Here is a 17,316-nt window from a genome sequence, read left to right as displayed (position 1 = left end):
CAGATGTGTGCGTGGCTTGATTTTAATTCTTTTTCTCCCCTCTCCCTATCCTTTCTTCCGCTCCCCTCCCCCGGCCACAAAAAGGGGCGGGGGGGGGGGCAGCTAGATTAGGACTCTGAAGGGCAGTGACATTGAGGCCCCCTCCAGTGCAGTTTGAGCAGTAAAGCCCTGAATGAGCTACCGAGGAAAGGAAGGGGCCTAGAAACTCAGGATCCTTCCAAGCTGCCGCCTTCGTCTGGATTTCAGCTCAGGGTATTGAGATGGCCAGGGTAGCTAGACAGACTTTGAATCTAAGAGTGCTGCCAAAGAAATTTGGGATATTACTCGGGGTGGGGGGGAGCGGCGACAAAAGCGCAACAAGAGAACGTTGTTGGCTGCCTTAGTGACTAAGCAAATCAGTGATTGCAAAAGAGTTTATTTTCTGAGAACAAACGCAAAGTAAATCCAGTGATCCGAGCCATTTGCCCAGATATTGGGAGAGTTGTCAAGACAGGCCTGTGCACTGACTTAATCCCGTGGGTGTCAGAGCTCCCTGGAAAGTGAATGGAGTGCCCATGGTGGAAAAAGGAGTTCAAGGAATGAGTTTCCTGTTTCTTTGGATAGTTTCTTTCTCTTGGGGGATGGCCGGAGGAAAATTGAGGGACTGCGAAACCGGAGGAAGAGGAGCCGCCTGAAGCAAGAGAAAAGGGAGCTTTGTGTAGCGCGCACCGGGTAGAGGAGGGGTCCTCAGACAGAGCCCCCCGCCCCCCCCCGCCCCCCCCCGCGCAACGTCAAGGCTCTCCCAGCTTGTCGGTCTGCCAGGAGCAACGCTGGGGGCCAAGGAAGGCGGCGCGCTGTGTCGCGATGAGTTAGACCACGGCGTAAGGACGGCGTGACGCCGGCGGGGGGAGCTCGGTGGGCAGAACTGAGTTGGAGGGAGCTCCGATCCACAGGCACCGAGGAAGGAGCAGGCTGGGGGAAGGGAATCAAGACCCAGAGGCTGAGTGTGTTTGGGGAGGGGCGGGGGTGAGCCGAGCTGGGCCAGACTGAACAGGGCAGGGAGGCGGGTCGGGGAGGCTCCGCCCCGACTGGCTCCGCCCCCTTTCCTGGTTCTAGTCCTCATCCGCCACTGAACCCCGCGCGCCACTAGCTCGCAGAGAGGGAGGGAAGTCAGCGAGTTCCGGAGCCCTGCCTAACCGGGCCCAACCTTTGCTCCAGAGATCATGGCTGCCGAGGATGTGGTAGCGACGGGCGCCGACCTGAGCGAGCTGGAGGGCGGCGGGCTGCTGCACGAGATTTTCACGTCGCCGCTCAACCTGCTGCTGCTTGGCCTCTGCATCTTCCTGCTCTATAAGATCGTGCGCGGGGACCAGCCCGGGGCCAGCAGCGACAGCGACGACGAAGAGCCGCCCCCGCTGCCCCGCCTCAAACGGCGCGACTTCACCCCTGCCGAGCTGCGGCGTTTCGACGGCGTCCAGGACCCGCGCATACTCATGGCCATCAACGGCAAGGTGTTCGACGTGACCAAGGGCCGCAAGTTCTATGGACCCGGTACGGCGGCCGGCGGGGGCGGCGCGGAGACAAAAGAAGAGGGCCCCGGCAAAGGGCTGGGCTCGGGAGAAGCGAGGAGGGAGCGGGGCACCCCCGAGGGGGAAAGTAATGGCGGCGAGCCAAGGAGGGCGGGCGGGCTGAGAGCCGGGCGGTGGTGGCGGGGCGGCTCCTCACGCGGGCAGGGGACCAGAGGCGCTCTCGAGGGGCTGCGGGCCAGTGAAGGGACGCAGATCCGGGCCGATGCTGCTAGCGATAGGGATGGAAGAAAACGGCTGTGGCGCCTAACCTGGAGGGTGGAACCGCGACGCTTGGAGGGAGGGGGGCACATCAGAGCGCAAGGGCCTGGGGTAGGGGATGGTTTCGAGGGCAGCAGGTTTGGGGGATCTTGGAAGGACGGGTTGGTGTCAGGTCCGAGAAAGGAAATGAGATCGTCTAGAAAGCGGCCAGGAGAGAGATCCAGACTTGGAGTAGTCCCGAAAGCCAATGACGCCCGGAGTAGCCACGGAGGAATGTAAGGGTGTGGGAGAAAGCAGAGACGGGATTAGCAGCAGGTAGAAGCATTGTGCGTAGTGAGGAGTGATGTGTGTGTGTGTGTGTGTGCACGCGCGGTGTGCGCGTGTCTGTGTGCTATGTGTGGTGGGGGGAGGAGTGTGCGCGCGCGTTTGGAATGTGGCATGTGTGAGGTATGAGTCGGGCATGGGTTTGGTATGTGTGTGCGCGCGTGCTGTGTGTGGCAGACCGAGGAAAGCCTGTGTGGTGAACACGGGAGGCTTGAGAAGGGGGCTGGGTGCGGTGGACAATGGTAACGTGGCAAACCGGGAAGGTAACACGGTATTTAGTCTACAGCAAGAGAGAAAGGACTAGAAGTCCCCAAAAATTAAAAATGGAGGGAGAGTGATATGGGAGGATCCTGAGAAACAAAAGGGGTATGCTGTGAAGGCTGCTGGATGGGAGGATTTGGGGAAAAATAAGATTCCTTAGAAACAAGGTTTTCCCAAACCTGTCTGCCCAACAGAATCACCTGATGCATCTGAGGAAAAAAAAATAGATTCCCCGCTCCCCCCCCCCCCCCACCAACCACAGATGAGTCCCTAAGGGAGATCCAGGAATCTGCATTTTGGCACACACACACACACACCCCACCCCCCCAGTGAATCTGAGAAACAGCCAGCTTTGGAAAGTCTTGTTTTCTAGAATACTTGGAAAGGAAATGGGCATTCCTCTAAACATAGGGAGATCTAGGGGTGTGGTCTGGGAGGGAGAAGTAAATGGGTCATACCCACAACTTCTTTTACACCCCAACTAATCAAAATCAAATGTGTTAAGGCCCTTAATCTCACTTAGTTCTTTTAACTTGCCTACTTTCTGTAGGCCTGTAACTATCAAGATAATTTGAAAACCACATTACTCACCACTTAAAATAGGGCCTATCAATAAACATAAACATGTGCAAACATGTGCGTGGAGCATCATCATACGATTATATTTTGCAGAGTCATTGAGGGGAATGTGGGCCTGTGCAGGGAACCTAAAACTGGGAGTCTGGCGACATGCATTGTAGTCGTGACCAGGTCACTGGCCAGCTGTGTGATCTGGTGCAAAGCATTGTTCTCTCTGGGCCTTTGTTTTCCCTTTGAGAAATTACAGGAATGGCCCTGTTGTGAGATCTTTAATTCTCTACCCTGCATTGTCATTGAGCCAGTTCATGAATATATGGCAGCATTATGGTGGAAATGCTACTTAATGGTATAAAAAATCCCTAAAAGTTGTCCCTTCTAGTGCTTTTTGCTCTCTGTAAGGCACTCTTGTAAGCCCTGGGAGTATAGCAGTAAGCAAAGTGTTTACATTCTAGTGAATAATACGTATTCTCCAAAGACTTTGAATGCTTTCCCTACATCTTCACTCAGTGCTGTGAGGTTCGCTTCCGCTCTACCAATCCAGTGACCATACTTTCTGAATTGGTGAGGCTCAAGCCAGTGCATTGTGCCCATTACCAACCATTGGTGCTACAATTGCTGCTACCATTTCTACCACACAGGTACATTTCCAAAAGATCCGTAAAGCTTTTTTTTAACCTTCTTTAGTGAAATGGTGGCATGTAATTAATTATGAATAAAAGCAACCATTTTTCTTTGGGTTTTTAATTGCATCTAAAAGTTGATCATAAAATTCATCTGATTTGCAAAAAGAAAAAAAAATCATGGAAGACTGAAGTTTCAGATGGCCAGGCTGTATTGAAACCTGATTCACTGATACTTGGCCTAGTGGTTACCTATCAACTTTATAAATGTTGTGGTTGCTATTCAATCTACCTTTTGGGAAACAACATGCTGTTTAAAGTGCACTGGATTCTTTTCATTTACTTAGGCAATATTTAAATAAGTCCAAACATCCACTTTTAAGTACCTTCAGGTTTGGCGAAATGTCATTTTATAATAACATTCTGAATTTTACAGAGTGATTTTAAGGTATTGGTTAAGTTTTTTTTTCCATGAACATTTTAGTTTTTTCACAGTCTTCTCTTCAAGCCGGTCCAAAATGATAAGATGAAACTGATCTCTCCTGTTCCAGCTCTGATTTATTGACAGTGAAGGTTATGTAACATGCAGATAGATTTTTTTGAACCACTGATTCTGATAACACGTGAACTGATTTCTGCAGATGTCATGAGTTAATGTTCAATCGGTTTCACAGCCGCAGATCTCTTTAAGATACCTTCGACTAGTTAAAACATTTCAGAAAACATTTATAAGGACATGTTTTCATTTATACATTAGTGGTTGCTATCTCAAGAAACCATAACTCTCACTGATGTAGCCCAAGTGCCCAGAACAGAGCAAGGCGTCAGGTTCAATGTCCTGAGGTTAAATACTAACCCATGAACTCAGTATTAGCTCGGGTTATTCTCTATCACTACCACTACCCCACTACCACCTCGGGAGATAACCATTTATGACTTTTTAATTAGCTATTTGGAAATCACAGGAGACTGATGAAAATATGTGGCATTTTGATTTGGTTCTTTAAAAGTTGAATGACAACAGGTCTCTCAGTGTTCCCTCCATAATTATCAAAGTATCAATAATCACTAATGGTTTCAGAATGGAATTTGATATTCAAAAAGAGGGCCTTTTATGTTGATAGGTAAGGAAACTGTTTTCTGTACTACCTAATAAAGAATTGGTCTTCGGTTGTGTTTTCTTTTGAAAGAGGGACCATACGGGGTCTTCGCTGGAAGAGACGCCTCCAGGGGCCTTGCCACGTTTTGCCTGGATAAGGAAGCCCTGAAGGATGAGTATGATGACCTCTCTGACCTCACTCCTGCCCAGCGGGAGACCCTGAGTGACTGGGACTCTCAGTTCACTTGTAAGCATTTTTAAAATTGTGCACAGATCAAATTTCTACCAGTAATGGGGAATCGGGGCAGGACAATAGCTATTTCTAAGCAACCTGAAACTTAGGTGCATTTTGATAGGCTCCTGAATCTTGGATGGATCAAGTTCATGGCTTGGAGTAATTGCAGAAGTGCTGAGTCACTTGCTATGATTGTATACCAATTTTCAGTTAGTTCTCTGGAAATCTGGCTTCTGGGTTTGGACTTTTACATTTTTTTGAGAAGTTTGCAGAGATTCCACACCAGGATTTGGTGTTGGATGTATAGGGAAAGGGACAGTGACCCTCTTGGCTATAGAAAGGGGGATTTTTTCATAAGCCCTCTCTGTAGAGCCTGCCGTTTAAAAGCAACCCACATAGCTGTTGAAGAATAGGAGATTTGTGTTCTGCAAAACAGCTTCTCTTTGAATCTAATTGAGCCTAACTATGGGCCTCATCTACAAATGATGCTTATAATCTGCCCAGCAACAATGGTGTCTGCATTTTTAGAAAGAAAAAACAGACACTTGTTTTGGGCTCATGTTATGGCTGAGGTCTTTGAGGGGAAGGAGGAAAGAGGGGCTAAGTTCCAACCTAAATGTTTATCACTTTAGCAATGTTTCACTGCCAAGAATTGGAACAATAACCTTTCCCAGCTTTTATGGAACAGCATATAAGAACCATGATCATTTCTCTGAGGAAGATTTTTCATCTAAAATGTGCTTTTACTATTCTATAACTAGTTAAATATTACATCCTCTTTTGGCTATATACAACCATTTTCTTTGAAACTAATACTGACCTTAGAGAGCATTCTTGGTGAATAATTAGCTAGATATAGCCCTACTTTTGAGTTTGGATCTCTAGCACACTAAGTTTAGCTTGCATGTGTAGAGGCAAGTCTTTTTACTTTGAAAATGTAATTCAGCTACCTAACATAGTCCCCATTTTTTTTGTATCCTGTGGATGCCATTGTAATGGTAGCGTCTTCTGTATGAAATCAGTGAACTGTAATTTTTAGCTTATTTTCTGGAACTTGCCTTTGTTCGTGGGAGAAAAAGTGTGCTATGTCTCTCCCTTAAACTGAGGCTAGCTCTAAATACTGTTATGACACCTCAGCTACACCCAACGCCCATGTGGATTCCCCTTAAGGCAGGTTTCCCAGGCACCACCCGGCTTTTATTTGCTTTGCACCTTCCCGAAGCACCCTAGGGACCTTTATGCTATGTTCAAATAGGGAAGTTCCAGTTGTTCCCAATGATTATTTCATACAAAAGTAGCTCTGGTTACCTGGTTAGACAGGTTGGCCACTCCTCTAATTCCTACCCATATTCATAAAGAGGAGACTTGCACATCTTAGCTTCTGCCTTTGAGACGATTAACCTTGCATTCATTTAGCTGCATTAATGTGGTGTTGGCTGACTCCATCCCCTCTCAAGCGTTTACATTGGGGTTTACACTATTCTGTTTTCTCCAACATCCCCAGTCCTCTCCCGACTCCTTTACCACTTCCTGTGGCTGCCCATAGGTTTCTAACTCATGCCAGGTAAGATTCTGTCTCCTGCTATCCTTGTATCCACTAGATTGTGATTCTTGCTCTTCACTGTCAAACTTGGAAGAAGTTGTTGTCCCTAGCCACTCCTTCATTTCCTGTCTGCCTCCTTCCTCCCTACAACATGGCTTCTTTCTCAAAAACTCTTTCTCCAAAGTTTCCAGGAATGTGCTTTTTGGAATATCAACCTCCAGCTTTGATCGCCTGTCATGTGCCCCTCTAGGGTGGCTCCCTCTGCAGAGTCCCCATTTTGGATATCCCATTGGCACTTCCTTAACTCCGGTCAAAGTGTATGGGATCCCTCTTTTCCATTCCCATAGCAGCACCCTCCTCCTGGCTGCGATTCCTTCCCATCTGGCTCGGCACACTTGCCCCCTGGTGACCCTGCTGCTCGTCTCTGTGGCTGGAATCTGCCCTGTACTCCACAGCGATAATATTGTTGCTAGAACACTGTTTTACCACGTCATTTATTTCCCCACAAACCTTCCGTGCCCTTTAGCACCTATAGGATGAGTCCAAACTCCTCATGCTGGCTTTCCAAATATTTCACAATATTTACCCACATCACTTCACCAACTTTGTCCCCTACTTCTTCCAGCTCTGCTGCTGCCCTCTTTGTTGGCTCTCTTTGTTGCTCCCCAGATGGGTGCAGCCTTATCTGTGTCCCTTTGTGCATAGTGTTTTTATTTTCTGGACATCTCCCTCCCCAAATGCTTCTACATATTTTCCCAAGTGTAGCCTCCTTCCACGAAGTGTTCTGCAACGCTTCTCAGTAACTCATAAGGAGGCCTTGCTCTTCTAGTCACTCCCAACAACACAAGCAGTCCATTCTGACACTACTGTGCATGTTCATTGCTAGACATTACTACCTGTTACACTTCTGCCTCCTGAACAAAGCAGTCACTTCTGCTGGCAAGGACTGTGCTATAAACTGCCTTTGGGTCTTTCAAGAAACTTCACACATTGCTGAGTCTGTAGGCCTGTACGGAATGTTTTCAAAGGCGTTAGGATAGTGATTTTTTTCCAAAGCATGAAGAATGACCGTTTGTGTTTTCTTCCTCTACCTCCAGTCAAGTATCACCTCGTGGGCAAACTGCTGAAGGAAGGGGAGGAGCCCACTGTGTACTCAGATGAGGACGAACCAAAGGATGAGACTGCGCGGAAAAATGATTAAGGCATTCGGTGGAAGCATATCTATTTTTGTATTTTGCAGAATCATTTGTAACATTACAGTCTGTCTTTAAAACATGGTGATTTCGATATTTAGAAAAGTTTGGAACTTGCTGTAAATTTTTTAATTAACATCGCTAGTGACACTGATGAAATTAACTTCTGTCTTAGAATGCATGGGATGTTTATGTGTCACAAATCCAGAAAGTGAACCGCAGTGCTGCAATGCAAACATTAATGGTGTTTCTCTTCTATCTGTAGTTAGTACAGGCTGAATTGTAAGACCGTTTTTCGTGAGGAACGGTTAAGGCTGGGGTTCTTCCCCAAACAGGTGAAAAATGTTTGATGTGCACTAAGAACAAAGGATCAGTGTTTAGTCATGATGTCTCTAAAGATAGAAAATCCCTCTGTTCTCAATTGACTTAACTGCATGATTTCTGTTTTATCTACCTCTAAAGCGAATCTGCAGTGTTCCAAAGGCTTTGGGATTGATTGAAAAGAGCTGTCCATAACAAAATGAAATCTCACAGCTGGGCTCAGTTGGAAAAAAACATATATGCTGTGCTTTGGACTGCATTGTGGTCTCTGCCCTCACGTGGACCCACAGACGCTCTCACAAGCACAGTAATCTGCAGTTCGGATTACAACAGGATCTGAACATTTAAAAGAAAGCTTTGGAAAAAAAACCTAAGCTGGCTTGCCTATAAAACCTAAATATATGAAGACGATTATGGGACTATAGTCCCAATCCTTGTGTTCACGGTGGAGCCATGATTATTTGGTTTTTCAACACAATTTGACCTGAAAGAAGGGCATACTGAATGGGAGCAGGTATTTGTCCTAAGAGCCTCCATGCACACCTCTGAAAAATGAGGAAACAGTACATGTCACTAGCCAAGTGGTCCTTAAAGTGTATTCATAAGGTGACAGTCATTATGTTGTTCCAAAAGTGTAGTCGCTGCGAAAGTAGTAGTCAGGTGTGTCTAGGCCTGTGATATCCCGCCTTTGGTTAACACTAAACTTAGCTTAAGTAGACTCTACAGTTGTATGAATTTGTAAAATTGTACTATGAACAACTAGTGAGGTTTCAGACTTCTGTAATTGTAGTTAAATAGTCATTGTATTTTCTTGTGACCTGTGTTTAATGGTTTTACCTCAAATCAAAACAAGATGAAGTGCTTTGTTCAGTTAATAAAATGATTTTACTCAATATAGTATGGTGGCTTAGTTTTTTTAGAACTTATTATAAGGAACCAAATGCAATCATTTTACTTTAGCTCAAAATCCAGAATTTCATTTTTTCAAAAAAAAATTTATTTATTATTTGAAAGGCAGAGTGACAGAGGAGGAGGGAGAGAAAGAGCACGCACTTCTATCCATTGGTTTCCAGATGGCCACAGCAGCCAAGGCTGGGCCAGGCCAGGCTGAAGCCAGAGGCCTGGAAATCCATCTGGGTCTCACATTTTTGGATGGCAGGAGCCCGAGCACTTGGGCCATCATCCACTGCCTTTCCAGGCACATTAGTAGAGAACTGGATTGGAATTGGAGCAGCTGGGATACAAACTGGTGCCCATATGAGATGCCTGTGTTGTGGGCAGCGGCTTAACCCACTGCCCCATGACACCTGCCCCCAGAGTTTCATTTTTGAGTGCAGATTTTTTTGTATTCAATTCAAAACAAGTCTATAAAGGGGCAAAACCTCAAGCAGAGCTCACACCAAATACCACCTTGTCCTGTTAAAAATTGATGAATTGAATTGCTTTTTCTGGCTCATCAAATGCTAACTTTTACCCAGAGCTTTGTAAACTAGAAAAGGCAGACCTGAACCTTGAAGTATATAGCAAAGCTAATAAAGGATAATGTTACATTACTGAAGGCATTGTCATTGCCAAGTGCTAAGGAAGGATTTTGTTTTTGTCTAATATATTGTCTGATAAGGAAACTACCAAGAATCCTTATGGGAGCAAAGCTAATTAACTTCATGTCAGAATGATAGCAGAGTTGCATATGCAGTCAGCAATATAAACATGGACAACCTACTAGTCCATGGATATTAGTGTTTTGTCATTTTAATGTTGAAACTGGCAGTGTTTTCTTACAATAGATGTACCCCTTGACCCAAAGAAAGCTGACAGCTTTCTATTTTTTGTGCTATCAAACCATATTGCATGTATTTTTTTAAATGTGCTTTTTTTCCCCACTAGGTTTTATTCAACAAATATTCAAGTGCCTGTCTTGTTCCAGACAACCTGTTGTGCCTTATGCTTTGTGAGGAGAGTTGGGGAGAGAAGTCAGGCCACCTTTGCTGCCTGAGATCTCATTTACACCTAAAGATTGGGCCATTCCTTTTTACAAAGCTAAATAGGCTTGTCTTATGCCAAAAGGAAAACATCCAGAGCTTCATTAATGCCTCAGTCCAGTAGCTTCATCCCTTCCATTCAGAGCTGAATCAACATTGTGTTGATTACGCGTGAAGGGTTAGTACTGTAAGGCAGGACTTTGATGGAAACAATTCTCAAACCCAGTAAGCATGTAAAAAAGCCATGTTATAGAAAAAGCACCATTCAAGAAGAGGGCTTGCTTAGTAGCACAGCTGCATGTCCGGTGTAGGAGGTGTCAGGTTAGCATCTGTTGGCATCCCACCTGCTATTATCCAACTAGCTTCACAGATGTTTGGTTCTCATTACCAGTATCTTCATAAGCAGCATGCCCTATGTGTTTTTTACATGTTTTCAGTGTCTACTTCACTGTATAATGTAATATTCACCTTGCCTCAGAGGGCCAAGTTTATGCAAATTCTAGATCCAGGACAGGCATCCATACATCCCTTGCTATCAGAGCTCTTTGAACCCAACAAGGACTGGCTCAGCGCCAAAGTGCCCAGATTTTACTAGAGACAGTTTTCTGTCTTGTGTGAAAATGCAGTTAATTCTTGAATGGTCAAAGACTGACTGCCGAGACCCCTAACTTCCACACAATGCTGTAGGAGTGAGATGAAATCCCAGAGTCAGTTTTGCTACCCTTGAATAGCACTGATACAGTGCATATTGAAGGGATGATAACCTTAAACCAAAACATTAAGTTTATGTAATATGAAAATAAAACTCTGATCTCCAGTTCCATGAGCTCTGACAGGTTCAGGCCCCATCAACTAGCATCATAAAAGGAGAAGCTGTAACCTATTAAAATTAGGAAGCTATATTTCCATAGAGAAGTCTGTGGCTCTGCAATGTTCTAGCTGATACACATGGTAAATGAACAAAGACTCAATATTCACTATGACAGTATTTTTTAATATATCTGAAAATTAAGTAGGTGTTATTTTTTCTAGCAATACAAATGAGAAAAGAAAGATCAGCAACATTAGTGCAAAGCAGCATACTACAGGTAGACGTTTTCCTCCCAGAGTGAAATTATCAGCGTTTATTTAAAAATTAACATCTTAAACAGTTTTTGCAACAAACAAAAATACACATATTTGGCTCTTATTTTCAAAATTAGCAGGTTACATGGCTTTCTACCTGAGAAATTCAAATGGAACCAAAGATACATTGGCAGATATTTAGATTTCTTACAGCACTATCAGCAGCCCATACTAGGAAAAACATGAAAATACCTATTGAAAAAGGCAGTTTAAAGTTCAGGCCCTTACTTGACACAGAAAAAAAGGTTCAACAAACACTTCTGCACCACTTAAATAACAGCACAACAGAGTATGTTAATATTAAGAGAAGGTGGTTACATTATTTTCAAGTCAGTTTCATTCCTTACTAAGCCATTCAGTTGAAAAGTACAGAATAAGTTGTTCTCTTCCTCCTTTAAGGCCTACACAGAAAAAGAGGTTGACTCAGATCTAGAATGCATTACCACAAGACAGCTATAAAAGTCCAGGGTTGTTCAGAAAGAAAACATAAAACCAGGATTCTTACTCTCTTCTAGGTCCCAAGACAGGAATGAGCAAACAAATAAGACAGAAATATTATATAGAAATGACTTAGCACCAGTTAAATATTATACAAAAAATTGCACATGCTGTATTTTGCAATTTATTTTATATCTGTTTACTGAGCAGCAAATTGCTTCTATTCCTAAAAACTCTGCAAAGAAAAGTTATTAAATTACAGGGAAAAAAAGTATTTTTCAAAACAAGCGTAGTTGCTTTCCATGACAGACCCAAAACGTTCTTTTTTCAGTGGTGTAAACCATGAAAAAAGAAGGAAGGAGGTGGGTTTTCGTTGGAGGAGAACAATACCCAGTTCCCAGAAAGTTGGTCTGACAGAATACAAGCTGTTGATAGTTCCAAAGGCTCTTCTGGAAAACAGTACTTTGAATATTAGTAGTCACTGCTAGTCCTCAGAGGAGAAAAGGCACTCGCCCCATAAGCAATTTTTCAGATTTGGCAAGCCAAACCTGGCAGGGTCATTAGCTTGAAAGTGGAACTGAACAGGAGAGAGCCAACAAACTCATTCATTGGTTCTTAGCTTCATAAGAAATACAATCTGCTTTGTTACCATCATTGCTGAATTTCTGCATGTACTAACGCACCTTCATAAAAATGTGAATAGGAGAGATCAATGAAACAACTTGTGGCTCCAGGTAAATGAGATTTGGGGGCCAGCTTTGTGGTGCAGCAGGTTAAGCCACCACTTGCCATGCTGGCAATCCCATATCAAAATGCAGGTTTCAGTCCCAGCCGCTCTGCTCCTGATCCAGCTCCCCGCTAATGTGCTTGGGAAAGCAGCAGCAGATGGCCCAAGTGCCTGGCCACTGCTGCCCATGTGGGAGACCAGGATGGAGTTCCTGGCTGCTGACTTCAGCCTGGCCCAGCTCTGGCTGCTATGGCCATTTGGGGAGTGAATCAGCAGATGGAAGATTCTGTCTCTGTCTCTGTGTCTCTCTCTGTCTCTCTCTCTCCTCTTTCTGTTGCTCTGCCTTTCCAATAAATAAATGAATCCTTTTTTAGAAAATGAGGAGATTTTGTAGCCCATTCAGATGCCAGGTTGTTCAAGAGGCTGGTTATGAGTGTGCCTCGTGTCCACATTCTGGGCAACCACACTGACTGGCATCTTATGTGGCTCTACCAGCTGGCACTTGTCTACAAAATAGCATATGAAGACGGAAATGAATCATGTCATGTTGAAAATATTGCCTTCTACTGCTTCTGTGGATTAAAAATCACCTTTTGCAGTTGCAGTCTCTAATCTCATTGATGTCTTCAACAGCCAGGTCAAGTACAGATAGCTTTGGGGGGGGGGGATGGTCACCTACTGCACCTACTGCCCCTGAGGTCCTAAATCAGATGTAAGGCAGCATGAATCAGCCTAGCTTTCTACAGAACATGCATTGCACTAAGATGTAAGTCTTTAAGAATCTATAAAATATCTCAATTTAAAAATATTTAAGAAGTCCAAAACAATTCGGTATAAAGATAAATTGCTTAGGTTAAGAGTTTACAAATCTTGCACATATATAATTTTTCTGCAGCTAGAAAACTATGGGCTTTTCCTTTGACTCTTCCTAACTCCATGGCATTATTTGAGGATTGGAGGAGGCACTTGTTACTGTTGTATAAAAGTCAGTTTGGGGATATTCAGTGACTTTTTACAAACTGATGTCACCCAACCCTGAGTGAAAGGATTACATAACCTGAAATGGAAATGCCACGTCCTCTCTTCCCAAGTGCCATTATTGCTGCCCCAGGAGCTTTCATTATTTCCTTTTACAAATCCCACTGGTTATCACTTCAATCCTGTTGTTTTCATGGAAATGGAAAGACATGGAGTTCTTAAGAAAAGAAAAAATAAAAAACACCCTTGCTAATGGTCCCCTTATCTATTTAAACCTCAAAAGACAACTTGAACCCCATTTAAAATTCTTCCAAAACTTAGTCTCTAAAAGGACAACTCATTGAGTACTATGAACATTCTAGCAAGATTAATTTCCTTCAGGGGGTGCTCACAAAACTCTAATGTCATGAAGAAGTCTATTATATGTTCTAGCTGTCATCTCATATCTACACTTAATCCTAAATAAAAGGAAAATGTGTTGCTGCACATGGTGTTTCTGACCAAATAAAAGAATATGTAAAAGGATCCTCATTTATTCTCTGCTATCATCTTTGAAGATAAATGACACTAAATGATGAATTTGTGACAGCTAAAGAGCCTTAGAAGGCTATATCAAGCCCCTCTCAATATTAATCTCTCTCACGGCACCAAACTCAATTTGCAGTTAAATTGTTAAAATGTCTGTCTTTGGAGGAAGTTTTGCAAGCACATTGCTTTACCAGGCTTCCAAATCTGGATGTCTTTCCAAAGCTTGCCAACACACCTGCAGTCATTTTGATGTACACCTTCAACTTTGGCAAGAGAAACAAAGTTTTGCATTTGACCCTCCTCATGCTTTTCAATGTGATTCTCTTGCTCCAGAGTTGCTAACTACGTAAGCCATGTTTTGTTTTTCATCGTCTTCTCACAATCTGTTTATTGGTGAACCGGGTGTTCCTAATTAAAGTGGCCATTAAAATATTTGCAATAGAAAGAATTAGGGTAGCTTTTCCCTCTAAACAACTTCCACAGTCACTAATAAGTCAGTAATGAGTTCCCGCTTATTATGTCTATTATAATTATTATCAGAATTGAGCATGAATTCTTAAGAAGTCATCTGTCTTTTAGACCTTCTTGCATTCTCATTATATTCTGATTTCCAAGGAGTCTCTCTTTTGGAAAAATCTCCCAAATAGAAAATATTAGCCTTTTTTGATGATGTTATTGGCACATGGCAGGGTCTATAATTCACTTTCTGGGCAAATATACTACCCTGAACTTCCTCCTCTTTCTTGTGATGTCCTCTGATGGATCACTAGAACTGGATTCACGGTAAGAGCCTTCATCAAACAAGTATTTGGGAACTGGTTTTTCTCTTTTTGTGGCTGTTGTTCTTCTCGTTTCTAATGAAATCACTGTCACCCTCAAACCATGCGTAGCTAAGTTCATACATAGACCTTTTGTCTGGGGTCTTCAGCTTGTATTTAGAGTGCTTTGGCTCGCCATCATGTTTCCATTCTGAAGAGAAGGCCTGCTGACTTGATCTAGCTGCTTGTTCCCCCGCGTTGCTTTCATCACTGTCAAGGGGTCCTTCTTCTGGAGAACTATGATATGTGGCCACAGATTTGTCTCTTTCCTCTTGGTTTATGCTAAGGGTCTCACTGAAGCATTCGGAATCACTACTGATTTCCTCCAAGAAGTCAGTCAGCTGTAATTCTAAGTCTATTGATCTGCAGGATGAGGAAACTTGGCTCTGCCTTGCAGATTTGGAATCTTGGACTTGGTGGGCGGGTATCTTTGCTGACAGGTTGCGTTTTCCATCAACTGGGGACAGCTGATCACCAGCTTCACTGGCGGCATGGTCGCAATCAGTTTTTAACCCTTTAGCACAATCTTTGGCATACTCCACTTTTCCTCTCTTCTGTGGTTTATGCTCAGGTTCTTGAGTACATATCTTCGACCAGTCATCATCTTCTTGAACCTGTTCTCGCCCTTCCAGGTTTTGCTTTTGGTTCAAATTGATTGAATGATGCCTACGTTTTCTCAAATTGATCTGAAATCCGTTTCCCTTAGTATGGACATCCCTCTGCCATTGACATGTGCTTTCTATGTGACTTGGTTCTAGGTAGATACGGGCATATTTTGGTGTTTGATAGTAGTTTAATAGGTAGTCAATAAATTCATCTGTTTCATAGATCTTCTGTTTCCTGCTACCATCTCGCTCAAATAATCTAGAAGAATAGGATTTAGTAGAGCTGTGGTGGTCATCTTCCTCAAGAGACTGACCTTGAATCATTGTAACCTGCCAGGAATTCTGGTCAGGAAACAAATTATAATGGCATCCATCCATTAATAATTTTCCATGTCTTTCTTTTCTAGTTGAATATCTTAATGTTTGTTTCTCAAAGCTGTGGGAAGATTTATATAAGTGAGTCCTAGTTCTTTTCTTCACTTTTTGCTTGCTTTTACTGTCTGACCTGGCAACCTGATATCTTGGTATCTCTTCTTGATTTTGAAGATGCTGGGTGTCTGATTCTTCCTCCTTCAGTATTTCCAATGTGTTCCCATGATTAGCTTCAGGGCCTGTAATGTTGACCTCTTGGGAGTTAAACTGTGTGGATCCCTTAAAAGAAAAGGTTAAAAAAAAAATCACATGAAAAACTAAATAGGTTAAAATATTCCAAAGAAAACTGGGCTCTCTGACATTATTCTCAAGAGACTTCTAATACCTGGGATAGATCCAAATTAGGAATAACATTGTCCTAAAGAAATAGGAGGCACAAAATTAAACATCCAATATGAGTTGCTTATGTCAGAAAGTACCACACTTTACATGGCTTTCAAAGCATAGGGCTCTTTTTTTATTTCATCAAAACTTGTTATGCCTACTCTGGTAGGTTGATAGTAATAGGAGCTGGGGAAACAAAGAGAAAGAAAAAACACCCTCTAGTTCTCCCAGAAACTCTGGATGCAAGAAAGGGCTGAAGGGTGACATGTGTGTCTAAAAGAGACAACAGGTTCAACAAATAAATGGCCTTTCTGCTTCTTAGGTCAGCCTCTTACTATGGATTACAGGTGATGTGTCCCCGAGTTGCCTTGTCTCACCTGCCTCATTAAGAAACCAGACGTGAGGGTGGGTGTTGCAGCAGTTAGGACACCCACCTCCCATATTGGGAGCACCTGAGTTTCAGTCTAGGCTCTGCTCCCAATTCCAGCTTCCTGCTAATACACCACCTTGGAGACAGTGGTGATGGCTTAAGCCCTTGAATCTCTGCCACCCTTGTGGGAGATCAGGATAGAGTTCTTGGCTCTTGCCTTTGACCTGGCCCAGCCCTAGTTGTTGCAGGCATTTGGGGAGTGAAGCAGCAAATAGAAAATCTCTGTCTATATCCCTCTCTAATAACATTTTTTTTAAAAAAAGAAACAAGGTGGCAAGTAGCAAATGTGGCCATGACCATGCTTCTACGTGCAGTCATATACCTTGCACAACTGCAAAACAGGTGAAAGGTGCGGCTCCCAGCCCTACCTTGCTGGGAGGATTTTTACTGAGTACCCACAGAGACCTGACACACCTCAGAGCACAGTTCCTATCCATTACCTGATCATGTAATTGGCATAAGTATTAATGGGGCCAAGAATTAGATATCACAGTCATTTAAAGAGATATATTCTTTAAAAGTAGTCACTCTTGGCAGTCATTAAACCAAAAAAGATCCAGCTAGCCTTATAATAAATGTAAATGTGGGATCCTTTTGATCTTGATTTCACCAAGTGTGATTGTCCACACTGATAAGAAACAGGCCAAGATGGCAAATATGTACAGAAGTAACTCTATAGAATACTAATAGCATTCAGTCTTCATACTTCAAACTGACTAAATAATTTTCAATTCACACTTTGGGAGCCTTGTGGCATTCCATTCAGGATATCTGCTGAGTCTCTATCTTGAAGTGCTCAGGAACGAGAAGAGATTCCTCTCAAAAAGGAAACTCTCCAAACAAAACAGTTGCTTTGTGAGGCGAGAAATCCCATACCAAATAGTTTAAGACTAGACTAACATGAGCCTGCTGCAACGCTCAAGGCTCTGGCTTCTCATCCAAGCCTCATGCAGATGAATGGATAGTTAATGGAGAACAACATATCTCT

At 43.4% G+C, this 17,316-nt stretch overlaps 2 protein-coding genes across 4 annotated transcripts in view; one reads left to right on the top strand and one right to left on the bottom strand.

The window, feature by feature from the left end:
- Positions 1–1,119: 1,119 nt before the first annotated feature.
- Positions 1,120–8,834, top strand: PGRMC1 (progesterone receptor membrane component 1). The gene is made up of 3 exons (XM_002720260.6): positions 1,120–1,530; positions 4,741–4,896; positions 7,525–8,834. The coding sequence occupies exons 1-3, from the start codon at positions 1,203–1,205 to the stop codon at positions 7,626–7,628; spliced, it is 588 nt and encodes a 195-aa protein (XP_002720306.1). The 5' UTR covers positions 1,120–1,202; the 3' UTR covers positions 7,629–8,834.
- LOC100353812 (A-kinase anchor protein 17B) overlaps positions 7,934–17,316 on the bottom strand; it is a 39,710-nt gene continuing 30,327 nt past the window's right edge. For all 3 annotated transcript variants that reach the window (XM_051827340.3, XM_070067100.2, XM_089324133.1), the window contains one exon: positions 7,934–15,793. In XM_051827340.3, the coding sequence (XP_051683300.1) occupies positions 14,516–15,793 (1,278 nt within the window). In that variant the 3' untranslated portion in view covers positions 7,934–14,515. The remainder of the gene's footprint in view (positions 15,794–17,316) is intronic.

This window comes from Oryctolagus cuniculus, chromosome X (genome assembly GCF_051225735.1).
Source record: "Oryctolagus cuniculus isolate XC-2025 breed Fujian yellow rabbit chromosome X, ASM5122573v1, whole genome shotgun sequence".
Classification (NCBI taxonomy): domain Eukaryota; kingdom Metazoa; phylum Chordata; class Mammalia; order Lagomorpha; family Leporidae; genus Oryctolagus; species Oryctolagus cuniculus.
The sequence above is the reverse complement of the archived record's forward strand: the minus strand, read 5'-3'. Positions and strand labels throughout refer to the sequence as shown.